This window comes from Diceros bicornis, chromosome 36, assembly GCF_020826845.1.
Source record: "Diceros bicornis minor isolate mBicDic1 chromosome 36, mDicBic1.mat.cur, whole genome shotgun sequence".
In the NCBI taxonomy this organism is placed as follows: Eukaryota; Metazoa; Chordata; class Mammalia; order Perissodactyla; family Rhinocerotidae; genus Diceros; species Diceros bicornis.
Genome location: NC_080775.1, coordinates 19606730 through 19633065, shown reverse-complemented (window position 1 = coordinate 19633065; position 26336 = coordinate 19606730). Strand labels below are relative to the sequence as shown.

At 36.1% G+C, this 26336-nt stretch overlaps 1 protein-coding gene across 8 annotated transcripts in view; it reads right to left on the bottom strand.

The window, feature by feature from the left end:
* Nucleotides 1-26336, bottom strand: part of MALRD1 (MAM and LDL receptor class A domain containing 1) — an 847485-nt gene that overhangs the window by 104048 nt on the left and 717101 nt on the right. For all 8 annotated transcript variants that reach the window (XM_058532519.1, XM_058532517.1, XM_058532520.1 and 5 more), the window contains 3 exons: nucleotides 16245-16508; nucleotides 8045-8170; nucleotides 1316-1382 (listed from right to left, as the gene is read on the bottom strand). In XM_058532519.1, the coding sequence (XP_058388502.1) occupies nucleotides 1316-1382; nucleotides 8045-8170; nucleotides 16245-16508 (457 nt within the window). The remainder of the gene's footprint in view (nucleotides 1-1315; nucleotides 1383-8044; nucleotides 8171-16244; nucleotides 16509-26336) is intronic.

The window sequence follows — 26336 nt, the reverse complement described above, 5'->3', positions numbered from 1 at the left end:
CTGGATTTCAATTTTTAAAGTTTATTTAAGTACATGAGGATGTTTCCAAGAACACAAAACTCTTTGCTTGCTCAGCTGAGACCAGCCATAGTCCGAGAGCTTTCTTGTCTATCAGTGTTAGAGAAGACAAAAATTCAAACTTTACTGTAAACAGTTGACACTAAATAACATTATCCACTCAGCTGACATTCAATAAAGTTTATTTATGGCATCTTCTCAATTTCTTTCAGATTTTAGAAATTAATGTTATGCATCTCATCTTTCCATCGAGTTATAGTTTGTGATAAATCAATTTCCATGGAAACTGATATAAGGAAAAGTATAATTTTGTTGAGACGCTGTGAAATAAATTATGTAATGAATTTGAGAGACAAAACACTTTGAGAATTAATAATTCAGTTTCAACAATGTTAAAACGGGGTCATAAAAATTTTTGTTGTTTTAATTGGCAGAAGTTTTTGCTTTTTTTAGGGATAAATAACTTTTCCTAAAACATGAGTGTTGACTCAGAAGGATATAAGGATTTAAACAACTATTAATCAGTGTTTTCCAGATACTTCTCTGTGTTTTGTTATGACTTGAGTATCAACCTGCAATCAGTTTTGTAATAAGCAAAGTAATATATCCATTGGTATGCTAGATTCAAAAGTCATAAACATAAATATAACGGAATATGCATCATTTCCTTTGGAATTTATGAAACTGTTTGCACAATTCCCTAAAGGGTGAGAGAAAAAAATCAAGCAATCTTTGATATGCAATATAAATAATTCCCAAAAGAAATCACAAGGACTATTTTTGTTTATTTTTGCTTTAAGTATGCAAATATATTCCTTATCTGTACCTTAACTTTAACTACTCATAAACATCCATTGCATAAACCAGAAAAAGGTCTTATTCATGAATTAATTTTATCCTTTGTTGTTAGAACAGAGAAATATGGAATTTTAAATAAAAAAGGAGAAAGGAAATACAGACACTAAGTTCATCTGAAATAGAATGATACTCATATAAAAAATCTTTTTATAACCTGATATGAATATTAAAAACAAGAAATAATGAGCATTATTAAAACTATATATCCCATACAATATAAAATATTGAAAGACATAAAATCATGTTAAATAATTGATATTTTTCTAAAATACACTCACGTCTTCCTTTCTCTTATTCAGACGCATAAATGTAAATAGTGCCTTATCCACTATTTTTACCTTAATAACCACATGTTCATTGATGTTGTATTATATCAGCCTCAAGAAAAATCAGTACACCAACTGCAATAAATATTAAAACAATAGCCAATGCTCCTTACCGACACATAGGACCGTTTTTCTCCACTACACAAGTCCCACCATTTCTGCAGTAATCTATTGGACACTCTAAAAAGAAGCATCACAAAAATCACAGTTAATTATGAATATTATTGGAAGAAGGAGGACATATTACTGTTACTCATTGCATTAAATCTAATTCCTGAGAGTAAATTGTTTCCTAGTTGCTAAAAGCACGATAATTCTCCTAGGCTACTTTACTGTACCAACACATTTGTTCAGTGGCTCCTGCTGCCCCAGATGTGTTCATTCTCTTCACATGCCCAAGTGGTTGACCACAAGAGAAGACTTTCTTCTCCCCTGGATTAGGTACAATCTTCTTATTTAGAATATGTCTACATGACATATATGTAATAATACTGAAATTTTTTCTTTACTGAAACATTTCTTCAGTTCCACACAGTAGTCACTATGTTATGGCAGACAAATGCTTTGCATGAGTGGCCTTGTCTTTTTGATAAAATGTCACTCATGTGCATGTGCATGTTCTACCTCTGTGTTGCTGACAGATGTCAGCATGGCTCAAATTGATCCTCGTTGCCCTGGCCCTGCTTTTTTGCTGCTTGTCTCATTCTCTAGTTGTAGGTTAGCATGACATTTATTTTCAGAGGTGGTTTGTTTAGGGGTTAAAAAGAAGCCTAATATTTTCACGTAGTTATGACTGTGGAAGTGGTTAATGCTTTCAGCTCTTCGTAATGCTTTCCTTGTGTCCTCACTAAACAATCCTGATCCATTAAGGCCTGTCAATTTCCCTACTTGCTTAATCCCCAAGTTGGTCTTCTTGGTTTTTATAACACCTCCTGTCTTGCAGGATACCATTCTTGATGGAAATCTCCACTGCTGCTAATTTTTAATTCAAAACACCTATTCTGAGCACTTATTCAATGTCTGGCACTGGGCTAGGCACTGGATTTGTAATGGTAAATAATATAGGAAGTTTACATAGTTGTTAAGGCCACAGGCATCGGAGCTAGACCACTCTGGAATCTCAACTCAACTTATTGGCTGTGTAATATAGTGTAAGGCGGTTACTCTCTCTGTGCCTCAGGTTCCTCTCTGTCACGTAGGGTTAAAAACAGTACCTGTCTCATAGGACTGTTGAGAATGTTAGAACACCCAGCTCATAGTACGTGTTTAAGAAATGTTGAGCTGTGTGTACAGTGATGGATGGTAATTAGTCTTTCGGTGGTGAACATGATGTAGTCTATACAGAAATCAAAATTTAATGATGTAAACCTGAAATTTATATAATGTTATAAGTGGATGTTACCTCAATAAAAGAAAAGAAGAAATGTTGACCTAAAATGTTGATACAGGTGCAGTCTCTGCTTTCATTGACCTGCCAGCCTCATGGAGGATGCAAAAAAGTGACTGGGGCATTAAAATACGATATTAAAAGTCATCTAATTTGGGATGGATATAACAAGGGTGATGAGAGCACCAAGGAGACCACACAAGTCAAATTTGGGAAATAAGGAAAAGCTTTCCAGAAGAGAATCAGTAACCATTTATTTGAGCAGTAGTGTGTGTGTGCGTGTGTGTGTGTGTTTGTGTGTGAGTGTGTGTAAAGGTCAGCATAAAGACCAGGAGGCCCAAGAAGAGAGCGTGGTTTATTTGAGGAATTGAAGGAAGTTCAGCCTGCTTGGATTGTTAATAGTAAGAAGAAAGTATGAGAGGAGGTCAGAGACACGCAAGGGCCAGATCATATAGGCTCAAGCAAGAAGTTTAAACTTTAACCTAGGAGGCCAGGATTTTAAGAAGGTAAGTGGTGTGCTTCATGCTTTAGAAAGATAATCTTGGATCCAGTGTGTAAAGTCAACAGAAGAGCTAAGAGTAAAATTTGGGAGCACAGTTAAGAGTCTTTTGTAATAGTCCAGTAAGAAATGATGGTTGCCTGAACGAAAAGGGTGGGGTGGGAGGTTGAGAGTTGTGGGAATCTATGGCATATTTAAATGTTGGGATTGAAATATTTTAGGTGATTATTTGGAAGAGTCAAGGATGATGTTCAGATTTTTGGCTAGGCCACTGGCTAGTTGGCGGTTTCATTCACTGAGTTGGGGAATTTATGGGGAAGGAAGATGATACTGTGTTTTAGATATAAGGGACATCCAAGTGGAAGTGTTCGGTGGGCAGGATTTGCAAGTCTGAAGCCCAGATGAAATACAGGCTGGATATGTGGATTTGAGGAATCAGATTCCTTCCTTTGCCTTCCAGATATCATCACTTTTCAAGCTTGTTCCTCAAATCATTTTGAGATCATTGTGTTAGGTGCTACGGGGTCACAGAGATACAGTCCCTATCTTTACAGGAGCAGACTGACCTTAGCAGAGAGAGAGAAACGATTCACTTGGGCAGAGAAAGGATGATGATGATGAAGGATAGTAGAAAAGTAAAGAGAAGAAACAAATTTTATGCAGGCAATATCCATTGAAAGAAAACTTTGGAGGAAAGAGCAGCTAGAGAGAGATCGTCAAGCCAGTCATTGAATGTTCAGAAGTGGATGGAAAAAGGCATCAGGGAAGGAGGAGGGTTGCCATGTGGGAACAAACCTGAACTATACCATATGTCTGGTATCCTTTTCATTTTCAAAAGTTTTCAGCGATTTGCTTTCCTAGAAGTGTATTTCCCATCTTGCCTTCCCTTACTCCTCCCTATGTAACTAATCACAACAGGGCAGTTGGGTCCTGAAGATGAGAGTAGAGAGCGACACTCCTCAGGCATTGGGGGCATGCTCAGCTGAACAGAACAGATGGGAAATTTCCTTCACAAACAAGGAATTAGTGTGTTTGACTAAAAATAGCCCATCAATATAATAAAGCATAAATAGATACAAATCTTGTTAGATAAATATTTTTATGGTTATTTTTGGTCTTATGTACAATTTTAGTCTTCCTCAAATAAGAGTTTTGTTTTAGGAAAAAAACCAGCAGAGTCTGATACTGTAGAGAATCAAAATACACACAGCTGCACATTTTTTTTCTGGGGTCATTAATATTTACTTTGATTGTCGAGAGTAAAGCATAGGCTTGTTTTACATCAGAATGATTCTGTGGGAATCTAAATATGTATTTTCTTGCACTGGATAGTGGAGCACAGTGGAAAGTACACAGGAATTTGTGGGAACAAAGAGTGAATCCCGGTGTTTTGGAAGACAGATTTGTGGACTATATCTGTGAGAAATTTTTCTAAGTTTCTGCCTTAGACCCAGGTTCTTTATCCAGAAGATGGAAAGACACAGTACAAAGTATTTTCAGCTTTAATTTACTCAGAACAATTTAGAGCAGGGAGCAGATGAAATGGGAAAGGGGATGGATGCCACTAGTTAGTAATGAAGAGACTAAATATTTCCAGTAGATAAGTAGAAAGTTCCCTAGACAGGAACTAGGAATCCATGGGGGTGATGTTAGAATTAGTGCAAGTTCCCAGGCTCTTCAACCACATTAAAGTCTCACTGCCTTGTACCCTCTTGCCTTGGTTATTATGACCACATGTCTGCAGGCCAACACAGCTCACAACTGTCTGTGAAGAAATATCATTCTGGAAAGAATTCACAATCAATCTCACTCTGGTGTATCACTTTGGACAAGCAGGAACACACATATAAGCTGGACAAGTGATCAATATAAAAACAAAAGTAAATTTTAGGCTTAATTGTAAATAATTTGCAACTAGGCAACTATCTTCCCCCACCCCCCCCCCCATGTTTATAGAGACTTGAGAAGTGACAGCTATTACACGGTGGATTGTTGGGAAGAATGATAATCACATGAGTCCTTGTTTTCCCTCCACGACACCTGGCTTAGTTAATGAGTTGTGTGTCTTTGGGCTAGGTACTACAAGGACAGGGTTCTTCATGTGAGGTTTGTATCACCTTCCTTATAGAGCTGCTGGGAGGATAAAATTAAATTTATTTATAACATTTCTACACTAGGGAATGATATGCATAAAGTATTAAATAATTGTCCTCATCCATCTCTGTATACATGAGGGTTCTTTGAATTTTCCACAAAACCTAATTTCCATGACCATTGCTCTCTCCATTTTCTTCTCTTATTCTTTTTCCCTCTAGCATGAGGATCACCATCTACTGAAGATCTGTTCTATGTCAGAGACTGTCCTAAGAGTTTTACCAGTGTTACCTCATTTAATCCTCATAACATTATGTGGTATATCCCTTACTTATCTTCATTTTACAGAGTAGGAAAGTGGTTAATATAATTTGCTCTAGTTAATAGCAAGGAAGCAGCAGAGATTAACTAAATCCTGGTCTTCTTTCTCCAAAGCCTGTTAGTCTAAAAACATCAAATGATCTGCTTTTTGGTTCAGAATTTCTAAAATCCCTTGCAGTTCTTGATATTATGGGATCATGAACCCCTTTAAATCATATGGTGTTTATGCACCGTCATGGATTATATATACATATACACAGTAAACTGCATGTAGTTTCAGGAGCTTTACGGATTGTAAGAATCCACCAGAAAGCTTGTGAAACCACGCTCCCGGTGGGCAAAGATTCTTCTCTTTATCTTGAAATCCCAGGACAGGGACTGCAGGAGAGATTAACCATGGCTCAGAAACTTGAAATAGCTCCACAGTCCTTGCATGGGAAGTTTTTGTGGTTTGTTTTGGCTTAGTTTTTAAAACCTTCTGAAACTTTATTAAGCTATATATTATTATTATTATTATTATACTTATATTAAGTTATATTCATAATATCCCATCCTATAATTTTATATTTTTACTTCCTTTTTCTAATTCTCCTTCAAATGGATGATTATCCTAATTATAGTATCACTTCAACATAACTTTTATTAACCTCTACTACTGCAAGATGATGGGAAAAAAATTTCAATTTAAATTAAGCCAGACAAATTCTGTTCAATAATTTTCTGTTGCATAAGCGACCAAAACTTGAAAATAATATGCCTTTCTAATGTAACTTGGGAACGGACAGGCCTGGTTGAAAGATACTTAACCTACACTTCTGCTCTGCCTGGGCTTCATGTTCTTGTTGATGAGTTAAACTTCTAGGTGAGGGGAGACCAGATGCTCACCATCTGTTGTGTGACCACTGGGAGAATTCCTGGATGCTGTAAGGATTGAGCTCATAAAAGTCTGTGAAATGCTGACCTTAAAGGAATATGACGTTTGGAAAGAAAGAGGAAGGCATAATGTGCATTGACACATCTTAGCATGGATTAGGCTTAAAGGCATTCTTAAAAACAGAAGCATTGACTTTATCCTATTTGATTGGCAAACTAAAAAGCACATAAAATATAAATAGAGAACACATAGTATAACACGGATTTTATTTCTGAAAACGGTTTTGCTAGTTCTTTATTTTGCTTTAACCCAATAGCTGTGGTAGTATGACCTATACTTTGTAAATGAACTGTAAATGAATTGGTGAGTGACCAAAATAGACAGGACAACAAAAATGTGTTCTATGTTATTACCGACAGGTTGTCTATCACTCAGTATGAATGGCAGGTCTTCTGTTTTCCTGACCATATTTTTAAAGGTAGAATACGTCAAAGCAGACAATAAATCATAACATGTTATAATGTATTTGTTCTCAGATAGAACTATTCTGAAGAAAATCTCACCTTTATGTAAATAAATTTGGGTACTGGACATAAATGCTGTGTCTTAATAGTTTCAAAGACCAGAATTATTTCATTAATATCTTTCTTACTCTTGCTTTTGGGTATCTAATCTGATGTATAAGCATGCCTAGTAGAGAAATAATGCCAAAGAGCATTAATCTTTGCGTATTTTATGTGACCAGATTTGCTCACTTCTTGATTTCCTTTTGTATTCATGAAAATCAATGCTGTGTGAGTATTCATTTTCAGCAGCATAAAAAATAAGATATTTTAAATAACTACAATTTGATTATAATTATCATGGTTTTGTCACATCTCATAATGCTCTTCTCTCTTGAAAGATACAAAGGATATATTCTTACCTAGTTTTGATATGAAATATATCCAATTTATTTATAAAATTTAAGATTAAATATCTTTTATCACCAATTTATGTTATCTTTCAGTTGTGACAAATTTATATTGCCCTTAACTATTATTTTATACGTCTCCTGCATGAAATAAAAATTCATTTACTCAGGAGAGATGTTAACAATGGACTATAATAAATTAGGGAATTTTAAAGTAGTTTTGATAAAAGTATAATCACAAATAGACATTATCAGCTCTCATAAATGTTCCAGGGTAAGAAGAAAGAAAAATGTTTAAAAATCAATCAAAGTTTAATAAATTGACTTTTAAACATGACTAGATCATGCAGATAGGGAGCTCTTATCAAGAAGTGGGAAAAAATTAAAATTTTTAAAAAATTAATAACGTTAGATTGTGTAGGGTTTCCTTATTATAGAAACCAAGCAATTTGCATAGAAGAGACCAATAATCTTAAGTTATATTGCATTAAATTAAAATTAAGTGTTTGATTTCTCTTTACCTCATGAACATAGTTTATATAGAATAAGCAGGAGTTTCATTATATTATATATTTGTAAACTTTTTATAAATGTAGCAGATAATGTTAATATTTTTCCTGCCCCCAAATCAGTAATATAAATTCAATTATTCCATGTTTTCCATTATTTAGAATTTAAAGTTTTAATATTTTATTGCCTGCGGGTTAAGTCACTGGCTTATATTACAAAGAATATTTGAATGGAAATGGAGTACCTGAGCAGCTGGACTCATCAAGTTGGAAATCCATGCAATTGGCAAAACCATCACAACGCCAGTGAGCTGGGATACAGCTGTTGGAGGAGGGGCACATCAAAGCTCCATTAGAACAGCTCTCATTGGCTGAAAAAAAGAATAATGATCCTAGTTACAAGGATGTCCTTTTTCTTAGTGAATTTCTTCTAATAAAATAATAAGACAGTTTATTGTTAATTTCCCCTCATTTTTCTAGTCATATTTAAATTATATACTATAGTTGTTTTTGAAGGAAGTTTCAATTTATTACATTGAAACTTTCTTCAAAAAGAAGTTTGCTGATAGAATCATTTCCCAGGTGTGCAGTATGTAGTATTATATATGTAAGGAAATACGTTGTACTTACTAGAATTGATTTTAGATTAGGAGTCAACTTTTACTTCAAGGCACACCTCTGTGCTTCTGTTGTTCCTCTAAGTCCCCTGATACTATGTGCAATTGAACTGACAGGGATTATAACTTGTTTAAATGTTCATCAATTTCCAACTGGGTTTTAAGTCAGGGGTAAACATGGGATCACCTGTCAGATCTGGGTGATGATGTAGGTCACTACAGCTCAATGTACTATGGCTATGTGCCTTTATAGCATTGTGTTAATGCATGATGTAGGTATTTTACTAATTTTAGAGACTCTTGTTGGGCTGACTTCAAGGGACAAGCATAAGTCTTGCTCATAAGACTTTGGTTGTTTCAGAAAAATGCCTTTACTGATGACCATCAAGAGTACTGACAGTTGGATAGCAATCTAGTTCTGCAATGTACTCAACCTCCCTTGGATGTTTCTCTCAGTTCCAAAACTGTATTCTTGTGTTCCTCCCTCTCGTTCTCTAGTCTTTTTAGGATTACAACTTCCTGTAAAGCAGTAAGCTATGTCTCAGACCCCTTTTATGAGTTAGGGCTGAACCAGAATCCCTCATTCCTGGATGCCATCATGCGTCTCTAGTCTCCTGATTGCTTGAGAACCTGGAAACCTGCAGGCCTGGGTTTCAGGTCTGATCTCTATTCTCTGGTTCTACTCTGGTTTTTTTCTATGCTGATATTTATCATGTCTCTGAGCCTTTTTATGTGATAGCTCTTCTATCTAGCATTGCTATGTGTTTGGAGTAGAGGAAAAGTGTCAAAGCATGAACCCACTGCACATCTTGTCAGGAATTCTGGATATATTTCAGAAGCACTAAATAATAATGATATTGGTCTACCCTGTTTCTCTAACCCTGTTCCTTTGAGTCCTAGGGTTCTGCAGAGATATGTCGAAGGCAACGGTGAATAGCCAGGGCTTTCTGTTGTTTAACCCAAGTTCAACAAGAACAGCTCTGCTTTTTTCTGATTTACTTAATTGTGTCATATACAATATCTTATTTGAACATTTTAATCCAAACCTGTTGCTAAAAATTTACAAAGGATTGATCTGGGAAGTTACTTCTACTAGAATAAAGACAATTAAGTTCAAATTCCTCAAGATAAATGGATAATTTAGAAGACCCGGGAATAAAGATCCCTATGTATGGGTCTTATACAGATTTTGTCAGTTATGCCACAAATTTTTCTTTTCTTCAAGTATATTTACGGGCTGGAAGGAATTGTTTATTTGAGTTATCATAGGTTGTTGACATAATTTAGTTTGAGTACTGCCTATCAAACTTTATTTTCACGTTGGACATACAAATAATGCTTTTAAGAGTATGTATTTCCATTGACTAAACATGCTAGCTTGGACAAATTAAAGTGATGCTCTTCATTCAGCAATCCTTCCTAAGGTGCTAGAACATCAATTCACACCAACAAATATTATTGAGCTGCCGCTATATGTAAGACACTATGCTTGGCACTTCAACTGGAGAGCGCAGGGGAGAAATTTAAAAAAAGAATGACCAGAACATATACAACAACAAAATCAAGAGAGCAATACAGGAGGGGTTAACAGTTCAAAATAACAAGAAAAGAAATGCCATAAGGCCAGACTTAGTTGGAAAAGCATTGGTATAGATAAATACTGTACAAACAAGAGGTTCCTTTAGCGTACAAAGGTCTATAAAGGCTGAAAGTAAGAGTAGAGTCTTGAAATATGTTTTAAATGTTAATTTCTTCAGAGAAAAGCCATTTAGCTGAGTGGGAACAAATCTATAGATGAGGAATCAATAAGGTTGATATTGGAACAGTGAGTAAAACCGTGTGCCTTTGACTAGGGAATTTGTGTAAGGAGGTAGTGCAGATAAACCTATGAAACAAGACTGAAACCAGATTGTAGAAATGGCTTAGGAGAAGAGAGGATTTTTAAGCTTTTCCAAAGGGTTAAATAATTTTAGGATATACATTGACAAAATAAATCATATTGTAACTAAGTGAACAAGGAAACAGAATAATATTCCGATTTTCATAAGATGAAGAGATGTTTGTAAAAAATAAGTATGTATGTATATACATGCATCTATATATCCATGTATATATGTGTGTGTGTATGTGTTACTTATTTTTTGTCATCACTGTTTTTCATTGCAAGGGGCTGAGAGATCATATAAGATGATCATTTTAAGGTTTTAAATAATAATAACAATATGTTGAAATTTGTATACAAAGATGATAGATTCTACTCATTTGCTTGTAAAGCGTTATTGTGAACCCTTCTTCTCTTGGAAATACAAATCCATCCATATTCCTTCACACATTTTCCAGTGTGACTGATAGCTTATTTTCAAGTTGACTTTACCATGGAGAGTTCTAACTTGTAAAGGATATAAATCCTCAACTTTGGCCCAAATAGCATTGAAACACATAAAAGATATGTAAGAAAATAAATGGTTTAAATTTATTAAAAGTTTTACTTTTTCCTTTTTATAGAAAGTTAACAGTTTAGACAGTTAAAAATTGGCCTTTTACTTGATGAAATTTGAAACTAAAATCTTAGTCCCTGTGGCATTTTAAGTAGTATAACATTAAAGTTAATGGATATTTATCAATTTCCTTTTAAAATTAGGTGGCAAATAAATTATGAATGCAATTAATATTTACTGACACCCATAGAGCAAAGGACTTGTACTGAATGTAGGAAAACAAATTGAATCATTACTTTCTTTTTCTCCTCCATTACTAATACATATACAACAAAGGAAAATTCCAAAATTAGTCCACATAAACTATATATATATAAAATTTATAGGAAACTCAGATTTCAAAATGTTTTCCTAGACAATATCTACTTTTGCCATATTCTCTTTCAAGTGCTATGGTTTAATGTCTATAAAAACACTTATTTCAACTATCATCATCCTAGAGAAATATTCTTTCTTACCAAAATAAGCTATGTAACACAGAGCATTTTGTGGCTTTTAGCACATTCACTCAGGTAGATGATACATTAAAGATAAACAATTCATGAATTGTTCATTGGAGTTACTTCCCTAAAGCAAAATTCATTTTATAGATTATGGTTGCTGCATAAGAAATATACACAAAAGTAAAACATGTATGACTGGATATGTATCCATTTACTCTTAAAATGAAAACTCATGTATGCAGCAGATCAACATTTCTAACATCAGAGTAACTATGGTCTTGTGCCATGAGGATGAAGGCTACAAGCACTTCAAGGCATACGCACATCTGGCATTGAGCAGGATGGATACTTACTTTATCCTTGAACTTAATCCAGTTACTGTTCTTATTGCAGTATCTTAGCAGTTTAGATAATTTTTAAGAAAACTATAAAAATAATTTAATGGGGAAAGGATAACAATGTATTATGTATGTACTATACACTTTACCATATTCATTTAATCCTCCAATACCTCTGTAAAATAGACTTAATCAACACAATTTTAATAGTAAATAAACTGAGGAATGCTTTTGCAATAAGGCGAGCTGTCAAATGTAGAGGGATGATCTTTACACTATCATTGAGAAGCACAAAGGAAAGGGCCAGCCTTGATGGCCTAGTGGTTAAAGTTTGGCACACTCTGCTTTGGTGTCCGAGTTCAGTTCCCGGGCACAGAACCACACCACTTGTCTGTTGGTGGCCATACTGTGGCAGCAGCTCACATAACACACAAAAAAAGAGGAAGAATGGCGACAGATGTTAGCTCAGGGTGAATCTTCCTCAGCAAAACAAAAGAAAAGAAACGCACATAGGACACTGAGATCATAGCTAACATATTTAAAGGCCAATAGTAAAAATGTTGATGATAAAGGTTGATCTACAAATCTTAGCAGATGACCCATTCTAAATCTTCAGAAGTGGCACTGAACTTCATAGGACATACTGAATACTACTGGAACAAATTAAAGTTAGTAGGTAAACTATCCACTTCCTTATCTGTTTTTCACAGTTGTATCCATCATCGATGGAGAGCTTCCATGTGCCTCTGCTGATCCGTCTCTACCTTCTCTACCTGCTCTGGGCCCTGGGAGGCTGAACTGGAAGGAAACATCAATATGCTTCTTTGCCTTCTACCTTACGGTTGGGTTTGGCTGATGAGCAGCAGGAGATTAATGTGGGGGGAAGAGGCTATGAGATTACCATAGGTCAGCTGCTCCTCTTAACTAAATGCCGCACCTTTTATCAAGTGGCTGTCTTTGGTTTCAGGTTCAGGCAACTGTTGCCTCCTCTTACACCCTTTGGTCTATGGGTGATAAAAGCCCCCACTCTTACGTTCCCTGTGGTTTCCATATTCATACTATTTCCCTAATAGATAATCCTTTTATTAAAATATTCTCAAATTATATGATATCAATGCGTTATCTATTTCTTGCCAGGATATTAACTAATATAACATCTGATGAAATTGTGAAATCTCCTTGGTAAATAGATTTCTATCAGAGGAATGCCAATGAGAAGAATATTCCTAGTTTTCTGCTATTTTCCCATATAGTTAAACCATACTTATTTTTTCACTTTTTTTGGGAAAAGGAATATTTTTGGTAACAGAAATATCACTTCAGTTTATTTAAAAAAACATGATTCCAATGGAAGACAACATCAAACATGAATTATTTTTAAATGTTGAACTCATCCAAGGTTTGTCTAAACATTCTGGTCACTGGAACATTCATTTTTATTTGGAGGAATAAAAAGCCTTCAAATGTTAATTGCTATTGATTTCCCTGCCTAAAATTGTAAGCATCTCAGACCCCTTATTCCTACAACATTTAAACATGTGCCAGCCTCTCAAACCAAATCAACCAAACAAACCTCTTATTTTGTCCTACATCTCACTCTAAATGCCAACTTTTTGAAAGAGTCGTCTTCAACTGATTTCTCTCTTGGCCATTTCCCATTTTCTCTACCAAAGATTGACTTCAGAATTCTGCCCTCCCACTACACGGGAAGTTCTCTCTCCAAGATCACTCAATACCACTTTTTGCTTTTACCAAGCTATATATTTTAGGCCTAATCTTACATGATCTCTCAGAGACATTCCAACCTGTGAAGACCCTCTGATACTTAAGGCTCTCTACCTCTGATTTGAGACCATCACTCTCTCTTTGCTACCCACCTATGACCACATCTCAGTGTCTTTCAATGTTTGGTTTTTCTTAACTGTCCTTTAGTTGTTCCTTAGGATTCTGTCTACCACCCTACCTTTTTCCTCTCTCTATTATCTCATCTACACCTACAGCTTCAATCATCAAGTACTGATGGCCATGCATCTTTATACACTTTGCTTTACCTCTCTCCTGAGCTCCAGATCCATTTCTAAACACATTCTGAACCTTTCCCTGTGGATATGCCACAGATACCACAAACACAACACATCTAAAAATGAAGCCACGATCTTCCCCTAAGACGTCCTTCTCCCCCTATTTTCCCCAGCTCAGGAAATGGCACATTAGCTATCCTGTTGCCCCAAGTAGAAACTTGGAAAGTATTCTTGATTACTTTCTCTTCCTCTTCCCTTGAATGTTTCTTAAATCTATTCATAATCTTTACGTCACATCATCATCTAATCAATCCCTTTATATTTCAACTGCAACATCGCCTAACCAGCCCCTCTTCTTCACTCTAATCCATTCCATGTATTACTTAAACAGTTGTGTATCACTGGCCTGATGGGTTAGGACCTTCAAGACCTAGTCCCTGCTTATCTCTCCAGGTTTATTTCTCACCACAAACTCCACTCTAGTTATACAAAATATGCTTCAGGTCAAACAACTTTTTCTCTGTTCTTGGGACATTCTTCGCTGGAACCAAGCATCTCTACATTACTTGCCTAATAACTACTTGTCTTTCCAAATTTGGCTCTGCAATCACTTCTCTTGTTAAAGTTTCAGACTGCCTAGCACCATAGTTAGGGAGTACTCTAGGTATTTAATAATGCTGTGTTTATCTCTGTCACAGAACTTATCACATGGTATTCCCAACTATTACTTACTAATCTCCTTCAGTAATATATAATATATCTACAACTTGAGCTGATGCAATGTCATATTTATCTGTATCATCGACACCCAATACAATGTATGGCAAAGATTATGTTCTTAACGAAGGTTTGTGAATGAGTGAATGAATGTGAGTTTACAAAATACCATTCTAAATCAATAGGTGAGCCCAGAAAAAATTATGCCTTCAATTGTTTGGTAAATTGTCATCAGTGGATGCTTTTATCCTAATTTGGCTCTAGCATTTTGTCCATAGTTTTTTTTCACACAATTTTCTCTACAGAGTCATAACTCAATTAAATATTTTAGAGATGGATAGAAGCAATTCTCTCATGATACCAGTCTATTCCTAATGTGGACTTATTTCCCTTTAGGAGCAGAACTTCACATATTACTAACTCATCAAACACCAATTTTCCAACAAATGTCTAAAAGTATAAGGATACACTACTTTCCCAAGCTTCTCTTTAAATAGCATTGCTATTTGAAGTCAAACATCATATGACTACATTGAACTTAATATGATTTCTATCAGCCAAATTACATTAGAACCGTGATGGGAACAGAGATAGGTAATTTGGCAGGCTTTCTCTTCTTCATTCACATCCATTTGTTTACCTTGCCTCTAAGACAGTATTATAGGACCTGACAAGTTGGCTTTTTACAGAAAGAATATTCAAGTGGGAAATAATAGGGAGCAAGAAAGTGAATCTCTAAGCCTAAACCAGGAAGAGAAGTTCACGGATTTAAGGCTAAAACTTTTAAACATACAAAAGCCATCTTCCTTTTTCTTCATTCATCTTTACTCCTTTTCCAATAGTTATCATAATTCCGGATGCCCACACTAAACAGTGCGCTGAAATAGCCTTATATTCTTTTCAATGTTTCCTTCTTACAGTTACATTCCAAACTGCTCCAAAAAATGTGGTCATTAAGATATGGCTTACGGAGCCCCATCACTGCAGCCCTCACCCAAAAATATAATATACATAGTATACTATAACGTCAAACCAAGCAAACAAATAATTAAAAATATGTGAGTGGTGCTTTGACTCCACCGTGGTTATGTGCTCACCTTAAAGATCTGTGTAATTAACTTCTTAACTAACACTCTTCCTTCCCTATCTGACAGACTAATTATAATAAAAATTGAAAGTGCAGAATGCAGGGCTGGGAGGTTATATGTATTCTCTCAAACTCTCACAGCCCTGTAAGGTAGGTTTTACATAGATGATGAGACTGACTCAAATAGCTTTCCCAAGATTGCTCAAGTAATAAGTGACAAGGATGAGATTCAAACCCATGCCCCTCGGATTTACCATTCCATGAACTCTTAACGTAACATCTACCCAGGTAGCTGTCCAGATCCAACCCCTAATACATCTATTCATTAAAATGGATATTTGCCCATAACCCTTTGCTTGAGCCATCTTCACAAACATTTATGGGAGAAAAAAATTAAAATTACACATCTTCAATCCATTTCCACAAATATCTGTTAAGATGCTAACAATTACTTAAAATCATCCCCTATATGAGGGATCCAGATGTAAATAAAAAAGGAAATCAGATAAGTTTAATAAAGATTAGTGTGACTACAAACAGAATGTTTCCAGAAATGCTAAGCAAGGGCTACATGCTTTGTTTAGTAACATAACACGAACAACTATGTTATTGATGATACAATCATGGTAAGACTGTAGAGAACTTTGTTTTATCTGTCAAGTTCTCTCTATCATTTCCAAACAGCGTTTCTTCCCTGGCACACTGAGTTAGCGAAATAACTCACAGCAGCTGGATTCATCTTCATTAAAGTGACAGTCGGGCACTCCATCACATAGCAGGAGGGATGGGATACACTCGTTGGTAGAGCACTGGAACTCCATTTTACTGCAGAGCTGAGGAGGGGGGCTGAGAGAACAATCTATTTCATCAGATCCGTCTATGCAATCTTCCTGTCCATTACACTTCCCTGAGAGAGGGACACACTGGAGTGTGTAGACACAAGAAAATTGATCAGCTTCACAAGGTGACAGCTGTGCTGTGACAGGACCTAAAAAGAGAGCAAGTTAAGTCATTTTGGCATTTGGAGAGTTATCTCTCTGTCCAGTGTTGAAACCTTATATGATACATTTATTCTTGGATAAACATGAAATATTTTAGTAATTTAAGTTCATTAATTTCCAATTAGGAATAATATAAACTCTATAAAACATACAAACGTGATTGGAGAATATGCTTTATTGTATTAACCTCAGAAACAATATTCTTAAAAGGGCATCATTGTCATGAAAAATGACACTTTCAAATTAAAGAAGAAATTTTGATTCATGTGTCTTAAATTTGACCACTAAATCCAATTTTCCTTGAGAGTAAAGATACTAAAACACAGTAAGTTAGGTACTTCAGAAAGCTGCACTCACAATTTTAGAATTCAAGGGAATTGCTATTATATCACTATACAGTTTATTAACTGTCTCTTAGTGGCCTCCACTTGGAGAATTTGGCTCCTGAGACGCTGGTCAAGGTTGAGTCACGGAAGCGGAGGTCTGCTATGGTTTTGCTGCCCTCCCCTTTGCCCTCGGGTCTTGATTACAACTCAAAGGCCACGTGCTGCCATATCTAAAGTGCAGATGAAATCACAGTTTAAGCCAGGATATTGCACTCACAGGAATCTTGAAGATAATGTGGTTCAAACCCAACCAACTCATTTTACAGATGAAGACACTGAGGTCCATAAATTTTGAGTGTCCAAAGATATGACGCCAAACTTTTAACACCTGAAACTATTCCGCAGCAATGGTTTAAGTCAACTTTAAGTCAAAACTTAAAGCATGAGCAAAGAGGGCTGACTAACTGCTGTTTCTAGAGGTCAGAGAATATATGTAAATACACAAGACTGTACTAATTTGCTGGCACATGAGTGGAACTGTTCTTATTCTCCATATTGTCTCTGTGACAGTTGTTGATGGGCTTATCTGTATATTAAGGGGAAAAAAATAGTGGAGACCAGTTGAGGAATAGTTTATTTTGCGTTCTTTACATTTTTAAACTACTTTTATTTATGGATTGTATGAGACTGATACATCTAGAATATATTTAGACTCAAACTCTATGATCAAAGCCACGTATCTGAGATCTACATGGTGGTACTTAGGGAGTTTTTGTTCGTGGAAACCAGCATATTTAACTGTGAGAGGGGTAAACACTGAGACGTTAGGGCCATGTTTTTGTCTAAGTCCCTAAGATCACAGCAGCACATACAACTGCAGTGTAAACATTCTAACTTCAAACTTAGAAAGTAAATTGGATTTAAATTTATATATATATATATATTCTTTTTTTTTTTTGACTAACCCTGGTCAAATAAATAGTTTCTCTTCATTCTTTTCATCACATTAATCTCACATTTAAGGAAGGGCAGACAACCTTAATTTTATTTTTTTCTAAAATATTTTATGCACTAAACTTTTATCTTTATGAACTCACCAAAAGTTGCCAAGGTTGAATAAACTTTCTGCGTGTGATGAAAATCTAGACCCAACTTTAGTAATACACCTACTACTTAGCTAAGTTACTAACCTTTTCTGAGAAATCATGAAGGAAATAATTTTCTCTATTCCAAGACAAGCACAAATTCCTTATGTTTCTGACTTTATTCAAAATACGTTGTGTTTTCTTATATTAGATATGCAAAAATAAAATTCTCTGTTTTATTTGGAGGTGGCAATGCCATTAAATTCCAGAATCGTTTACATCAAAAGGTATTCAGAACTCACTTGTCCTAGGCCATTCTTTACAAGAAAGCTGGTGAGCTTGTACCACCTATAATGAATTCTGTCCGTACTGCCCCAATTTTTCTATCAAGATGAAGGCATTCGTGCCCCCAGTTGCCAGGAGCTACCAGATGACAGCTTCCCGCTGTCTAGCTCCAGGAATTTTCCTCTAAAGTTACACACTCTCCAGGAACAGCTCCATGCATTGACTGCTGAACTGGGGACAAGATGGCCCAGCCCCTGTGCCTCAATTTGGGACATCTGTGAAAGGGTCAGTGGGGCTCCAGAGCTCCCCATGGCATCAGCTGAGGCCCCCTATTGCACCTGCATCACAGCTCAACTCTCTGTCTGCCCAATCCTGCTTCCCTCACTTCACAGAGTGTGTTCTTGGGAGAATTTCCAGTAAACCTCCACATGGGAATCTATGCCTCAGAGTCCACTTCCCTGGGAACCCAACCTAAGATACTATCCAACCATCAGAATGTATCTTGTTTTGAATTAAGTCCCCCCTGAATCACTTCTCAAATTTTCCACTGAAATATTTCTAATGTAAGAGGAACATGAGCTTGTACCCCAAAGGAGAGTCTAAGTCAGCTCTTAGCCAGAAGCAGTTCTCCATAAGCTCAACATTTAAGTCTCTTGTTTTATCTAATGAAAATTCTGTATTCTAATACATCCAAGCTTTTTAATATAAAAGGCTTCCTCTAGGTATTCAAATAAAATGAATACTTCTGGAAAATGCACTATGTTTATATTCTGAATTGAATGCATTCTGCTGCGTACACTCTTTGAGAAGTTAAGAAGGTTTTCGTAAAAATTTAATATCAATGTATTGATCTAGTGTCATCCGTGGAGTTACTTATTACAGACAATGTTCTTGCCATATAATCCTGTAAAAAATGAACAATATTAATTGTTGTTTTTTATAACCTGAAAAATCTTAACACCACCTTAAATGCATATTACTAAGAGAAAAAAGTCAATCTGAAAAGGCTACATATTGTCTGATTCCAACTACATGATATTCTGGAAAAGGCAAAACTGTAGATACAGTAAAAAGATCAGTGGCTTCCAGGGACTGGGGGAAGAAAGAGATGGATAGGTGGAGCACAGGGGATGTTTAGAGCAGTGAAACTATCTGTCCGACGCTGTAATGGTGGATACATGCCACGCCATAGACTGAATGTTTGTGACCCCCAAATTTCGCATTTTGAAACCTAACCGATGTGATGGTATTTGGAGGTGGGGCTTTGGGAGGTGATTAGGTCATGAGGGTGGAGCCCTCATGAATGAGATTAGCGCCCTTATAAAAGTGGCTGGAGAAAGCTCCCTTGCTCCTTCCTCCTGTGAGGACACAGCGAGAAGGCATCATCTATGAGGAAGCAGCTTTTCCCCAGACACTGAATCTACTAGCAGCTTGATCCTGGTCTTCCTAGCCTCTAAAAATGTGAGAAATAAATGTTTGTTGTTTGTAAGCCACCCAGTCTATGATTTTCTGTTATAGCAGCCTGAACAGATTAAGACATGTGTTATACATTTGTCAAAACTCAAAAAACTTGTAATACCAAGAGTGAACCCTAATGTAAACCAGGGACTTTGGGTGATGGTGATGTGTCAATGTTGGTTCATTGATTGTATCCAATATACCATCCTGGTGCTGAAATGTTGATCATGGGGGAGGCTATGGGTGTGGAGGGAGATGGGTATACAGGAATGAGGGAGATGGATATACAGGAACTCTCTGTAATTTCCACTTAATTTTGCTGCGAACTTAATACTGCTCTAAAAATAAAGTATATATATATATGTACGTACATGTGTATATATATGTGTGTGTGTGTGTGTGTGTGTGTGTGCGCGTGTGCATTTGTAAATCTCAGTACCAATATCCCTGAGAACTTATATTCTAGCCTGTCACTCATATTTGATGCTTTTCTTTTGAAATTTCTATGTTCTAGTTTCTCCAAATCCCTTTTAAAATACAACATTTAAAATACACAATGCTTTAATAAATGGAGTATACATTGGTCAAGTCCATTTCTTACCGTGCCCAGTGAGCTGCTTAGTCAGGTTGTGTAAAACCAATGGCATTGAGGTGCAAGGGCAGTGAATGCACAAGGAAAATGGTGCCAGATCAGTCCTAACCCTAGTTAACTTCCTTGGAAATACGTATTGTTCATTTACATGAGGGAGTTACTCCGTGGCAGAGCATGATCGGGGCGAAATTAAAACCTACATCAGGGCAGCAAACTGAAATAGCACAGTCAGTGTTGATAGTCTCATTTTCATATACCCCAAAGAGTACAGCTAGAACAGAAAGGATGAAAGTAAGAAAGAGAGACAGAGGGACACTCAGAAATGTTGGTGACTGTAACAGAAGGAGAGAGAGAAGGAGGAAAGAAAGACACCAAGAAAATGCAGATTCATTTTGACAATAAGTTATATATATAAATATTTTTATTATATAACTTAAAGATGTTTTGTTGTTGTTGTTAAGTCGATATTTCTTAGGCTATATCTGATTAGGGGTATCGTGTAGACCTGATGCTAGGGGCAGAAAGAAGAAAGATATTTCTATGAAATCTTAGTACATTTACACACACACACACACACACGCACACACTAATATATTATATAGTAGCTTTAGGGGAATGTTTCTCAAATGGATCACAAGTCTCAAGTGCGTTAGAATCAACAATACAGTGTATCTCATGTTGTAGTTTGCAATTGACTTACTCTTTGTATGCTGGAGCTGATACAAGCCTGTATCAACAATAAAGTTAGGCTGACTCACTTGTATCTCACTAAATGTGCTTCTTCCAGTGGATAAAAAGGGTGAGGATTTATAGCTATCATCCGGAAATTGTACATCAGTCACTGCTCTCTTGTCTATATTGCACAAGTTGCGTGACAAGCAGGGGAGCATTAGTGCTCATGTGTTTCAACAGAATATTGGTTAATAAATGTTGCTTTAGAGTATAGGAGATTTGTATGCAAGTTAGTTTTGAGAAAAGTGATTCTGAAACCAACAGAAAATCCCACAATCAAAGCTATGATGGTGCCATCAAGAATTTACAGTTGCATCACGGCAACAGCATCTCACCAGGTCTTTACCCACTTTTTTGGCAGAGCTGTGATCTCACATTGAGTTTGAACATTCCAAGTCAGAGCTGGAGAAGTTCTAACTTCCCTTTGAGACTACAGTGACATCTGAATGTCCAGCAGAGTTAATGGCACAAGGTATGTGTTCAATAAATATTTCCTTAATTGATGAATAATTAATCAATGGTTTAAATAGTACTTTTACTTTCCCTGATAATTAGTATGATGTTAAATAACCAAAATGAATATAACCAAAATGAATAAAATAAAGAATGCATCAATTAATTGACTATTTCCATTGATTTGATAAACCACAAAAGTAATAGAGCAGACCAGAAAAATAGAAACTGAAAAGCTCTTTAAAAAATAACTCTCTGATGTAGTTGAATATAAATCTATAATTTAGTAACTAAAGTTATCATTCATTCATATGGATGCTGTAGGTTTTTACCAATTGTTTCAGAAGTTTGGTGGAATTTTATGTAAAGGATTTTTGCAAACAATGCTATATATAAAAGTGTAAGAATAAATCTGCCCTTTTGGTTTTATAATAAATCTTAAGGAAGGGAAAAGGAAAATGTTTCAGAAAAAACTCCACCTGGGATAAAGGGTTTAGGAATTGTTAACTAACTTTCACCTTTCCGGTAACCAAGACGTTCTTCTGATTACCACATTCTACTTCATTTTGTGCTATGTAGACAGTCACAATTCCTGACATTATGGGTGTTTCTTTGTCCTCCTACAGGATGTTGAGTTCCATTGTTCACTTAGCCTGGGAAGCAGCTGAAATATCTTTCTTATAGCAAGAAAAATTACTTCATACTGATAATTTACAGTGATATACAATAAAACGTTCTCATGAATTTCATATAAGTTCAATAAAAGCCTGAGGTGTCTAAGGATAATCTGATGGATTTTTATCTTTATGATTAATATGTTTAGTGAAAGCAAAATTGATTGCCTGTTTTGAAAGGAAAAAAATATGTACAAGGGACTTTAGTTTTGAAGAGCAGGAATTAAGCTCTTGCCAAATATTGTCATACTCAATGACATAAATGGTAAAGTGCTCATTGTAAAATATAATACATCAATTATAAATAAGCAATTGTTTGTCTCTGGCAGGTATTTCATCAACAACATTCAAAAATATCACAAAAAGCTATTGAGAGGAGAAGATGATCATTTTTTTAACTTTAATTCCTAAGAACTCCAGGTTTGAGGTTTGTTGAATTATTATTTTATGTTTGTATTTTCTTAAGTCCCTTCATAAAGTATAAAAACAGTTATTTCTTTTTTAATTTAAAAAATAGTCATTTCTGGGGCTGGCCTGTTGGCAAAGTGGTTAAGTTCGTGCCCTCTGCTTTGGCGGCCCAGGGTTCACAGGTTTGGATCCTCGGCATGGACCTATGCACCTCTTATCAAGCCATGCTGCGGCAGGGTCCCACATAAAACAGAGGCAGATGGGAGTAGATGTTAGCTCAGCGCCAATCTTCCTCAGCGAAAAGGGGAGGATTGGCGACAGATGTTAGTTCAGAGCTAATCTTCTTCACCAAAAAAATAAATAAATAAATAAAGTCATTTCTAATGTGGAGTCATAAGAGAATCATTTTGATCTTCTTATTAAATTTCAACATCTAGTAGCTTAAATATTCCTGGAAAGATGGAATATGACCTTGTTTGGACAAACGGCAATAGAAAAGTCTGGTACACATAGAGAAGTGTGGGGAGCATGTGGACTAGATGATGAGTCAGGAAGGCTTGTTTGACTTGTCAGAAGGGCTCTGCAAAGGAAAAAAGTCAAAATTCTGACAGAAGGGATAAAAGTAGAGGAAATCTAAAAGTTTCCAGAAGTTGGATCCAATGCGGAAGCTGATAAGTAGCAGAGAACAGATGCCAAATAGAAAGTGATAATTATTTTCAAAGTGAATACCTGCAGCTAGTCAAGGCTAAAGCTAAAATAAATACAGGAGAGAGCTGACGGAAAGTAAGAATTTATGCAGGCACTCATATATGCATATATGTGCATTTGTGCCAATATTGTGTGTATGCACGCACACACACACACACACACACACAGGCAGCTTATTTGGAACCATGAAGCTGTTCACTAGTAATAGAAAGATTGGAGGAGAGAGGCTGAGCAGTGGACATTGGGCGGTGTAAGTGGGAGAAAACACGAGATTGTGGTGGAGGGGCAAGCGCCCTAATATCAGAGTTCTGTCTCTCCCAGCATGTACAGAGACTGCAGACTTCAAAGAAAATCAAGAATATATTTACCGGATCAGGGAAAATTAGGAGCTGAAAAAACAGCACGTAGTAAGAGGCCCTCAAAGAGTTATCACTTTTACTCAGCATCAATATTTGCTACGATGATAGTGAACTCCTTCCTAAATAAAAATAGCGATACCACTGCAAATGGCTGAAATTACATAAATGAAGAATTTTCTGCCTTCGCATAACTCAAAATAATCTAAAACTTATGTGAATGTGGAAACATATATAAAAAATATGAAATGTTAGAGTGGTTGCTGGTCATTTCTTTCTTGTCATGAGGCCTGGAACCCAGAGAGACCCCAGTGGATTACAGATTCATTTCTATTTTATCATTTCCAGATGGTGCTATATGGTTCCTCGTCTGACATATCTGTGCTGGTGTGGCCTCTATTATATGCAATGTTGGACCAGGTTACGTACTTGGCCTAATTTAATGCTATTGTTCACTGATAGCTCTATCCCATATTAACTGCAACTTTATTTAATAGTTAAAGAATTCTCTAATTGCTGAACTCTGGATTTCTAACTTTAGGGACAATATTATTAAATACATTCCTCTTTTAATTTGTGCTTCACATTGCTTCCAGTATACATTTCCCAAAAGAAGAATCCTGCTCAAAAGTGGTTTTCCTGTAAGGCTACAGGATTAAGCCCACTGTCCTTACAGGATTAAGTGCTACTGTCCTATTGGTAATCCATGATGTGACACCTGATGTTCTCCCCTCCCCAAAAACCTAAAACTGCAGAGGAAATAATGAATATTTCAAATATGACAGTGTTATACTCTTTGCTGGTTGGGATGGGGCCAGGAAAAAAAATGTCATTGTCAATACTGTGGGTGGGAAGGCTTTTACTTACAGAAATTGTGAGTGGGTATTTTGGCACCAATCAATTATTAGATCTTTGTCTTAGTGTAGAAGGCTTGAGAATAAAGAGTGTGAAGCAATCTCTCCATCACACACCACAAATATATACATTTAAAGGAAATCAAAAGAGTTTTAGGCAATCTGTCTGTGAGGGAGTATTGTTCAACACATCTCAGGAAAGTCAAAGGAGAGATAGATGATTTACTGAGGCGGGCAGTAGGGAAGGCCACTTAGGAGTCAAATATAAGTCTATGGTTGTCTTTCAGAGACCTCCCAGCTGTAATGTCTCGACTACCTCTATTATCCAACAAAACAGAGAAAGCGGCTGCAATACCATAACTTCCAGTTAACAGAGTATTGGCGCTAAAGACACTGTTGCCACTGTCCCTGGCACAAAGGACAAATATAGCTATGCTTAATGGAATCAATATTACTTTTGAAGAATATGAATAAGTAGCTTTAACTAAAGGTTGGAGTGTTGCATATGAATGCATTATTATTATCATTTTTAAAACCACATAGTTTTTAAGACTAATTTCTGCCTTTCTAATAAAAGAATTAAAAGTGGTTATTTTAGTGTTTGGGTTGTCTTGACCCATATGGAATCCTACAGGAGGCATGCCTAACATTACATTCATTACATTATAATCAGACAGAGCAGAAAGCGCAAAGGGCAGGGTCTGGATGTTTTGGAACTTGGACTGACCTCCTAATTGATCAGTCATATGCTCCATCCAGCAGGGACCACCCAGCCAGGGATCATTCCTTTGGACTCCTTTATAGCAAAACCTGCTTATCTCTCTAACCTCATGTTTTCTATTTTGAGCAAGTTTATATTCGCAAAAATGATAACTCATACACATAAACCCATTTACTCTTTGTTAAGCCAAGAAACTTGTTTTCTATTTTCCCACTTCAACTATTTCCACAAAGAGTAACCAGTCTTTTCCGGGTAAAATGTTCTCACATGTCAATAAGATGCTATCAGAAACTCTGGTCATTCTGTTGAAGTCACTTGTTTTTCAATTAAAAAATTATTTTCTTAAAACAGATTTTTTTGTGAAGCAGCATCACTTTCTTACTCTATTTCTCAGGCAACAAACAAACAAGGTTGTTTCCATAAAGTCTGGATGTTTCCCAGATAAGAACATACGTTCCAAGGAATCAGGAAACCCATAATAAAAGTAGACTCTAATAACCCAAGAGAACAAAACAAGGCCAGATTGACCTTGGCTATGAAAAGCTCCCAGAATCTCTCAGACACGCCTGGCCTGGTAAAACATTTGGCCTGCTGAGTACTTCTGAGGAAAAAGAAAAGAATCAGCAAAGGTGATGATAATTTCCAAAACTGACTAGGAATTTAGGAATTGATTATTGTTTACATACGGTAGGGAAATTACTAAGTCACCATATCATGTTTTATTTTATATATACATTATATTCCATATATGTTAAAGTATATATGACGTATATTTTATATACTCTCTCTATATAAATATATATGTTTATATGATAAATATCATTGTTCGCGTAATAGCATTCACTTTTCAGACAGAGTGTTGGGACAATGATTTGTGGTTTATCTTCAGATCCAGTATGAGGCACTTGTCAAATCTAGCCTAACTTAGTATGATTCATACTGGGACTGATTTTTCCACGGTTGTCGTTTGGATTTATCCCCTCTAATTCAACAAAATTCCACCCAGTCTGATGACCAGCAGGAAATCAAGTAAGAACCACCTCACAGTGTAACAGTCAAGCTTCTCCACATGTAATCAAGAGGGAATCCAGGTCTTGCTATCATAAGCCTGCTTGGTATTAGCTTTTAATGCCATTTTCTGGTTCTTGTGTTTTTTCTTTCAA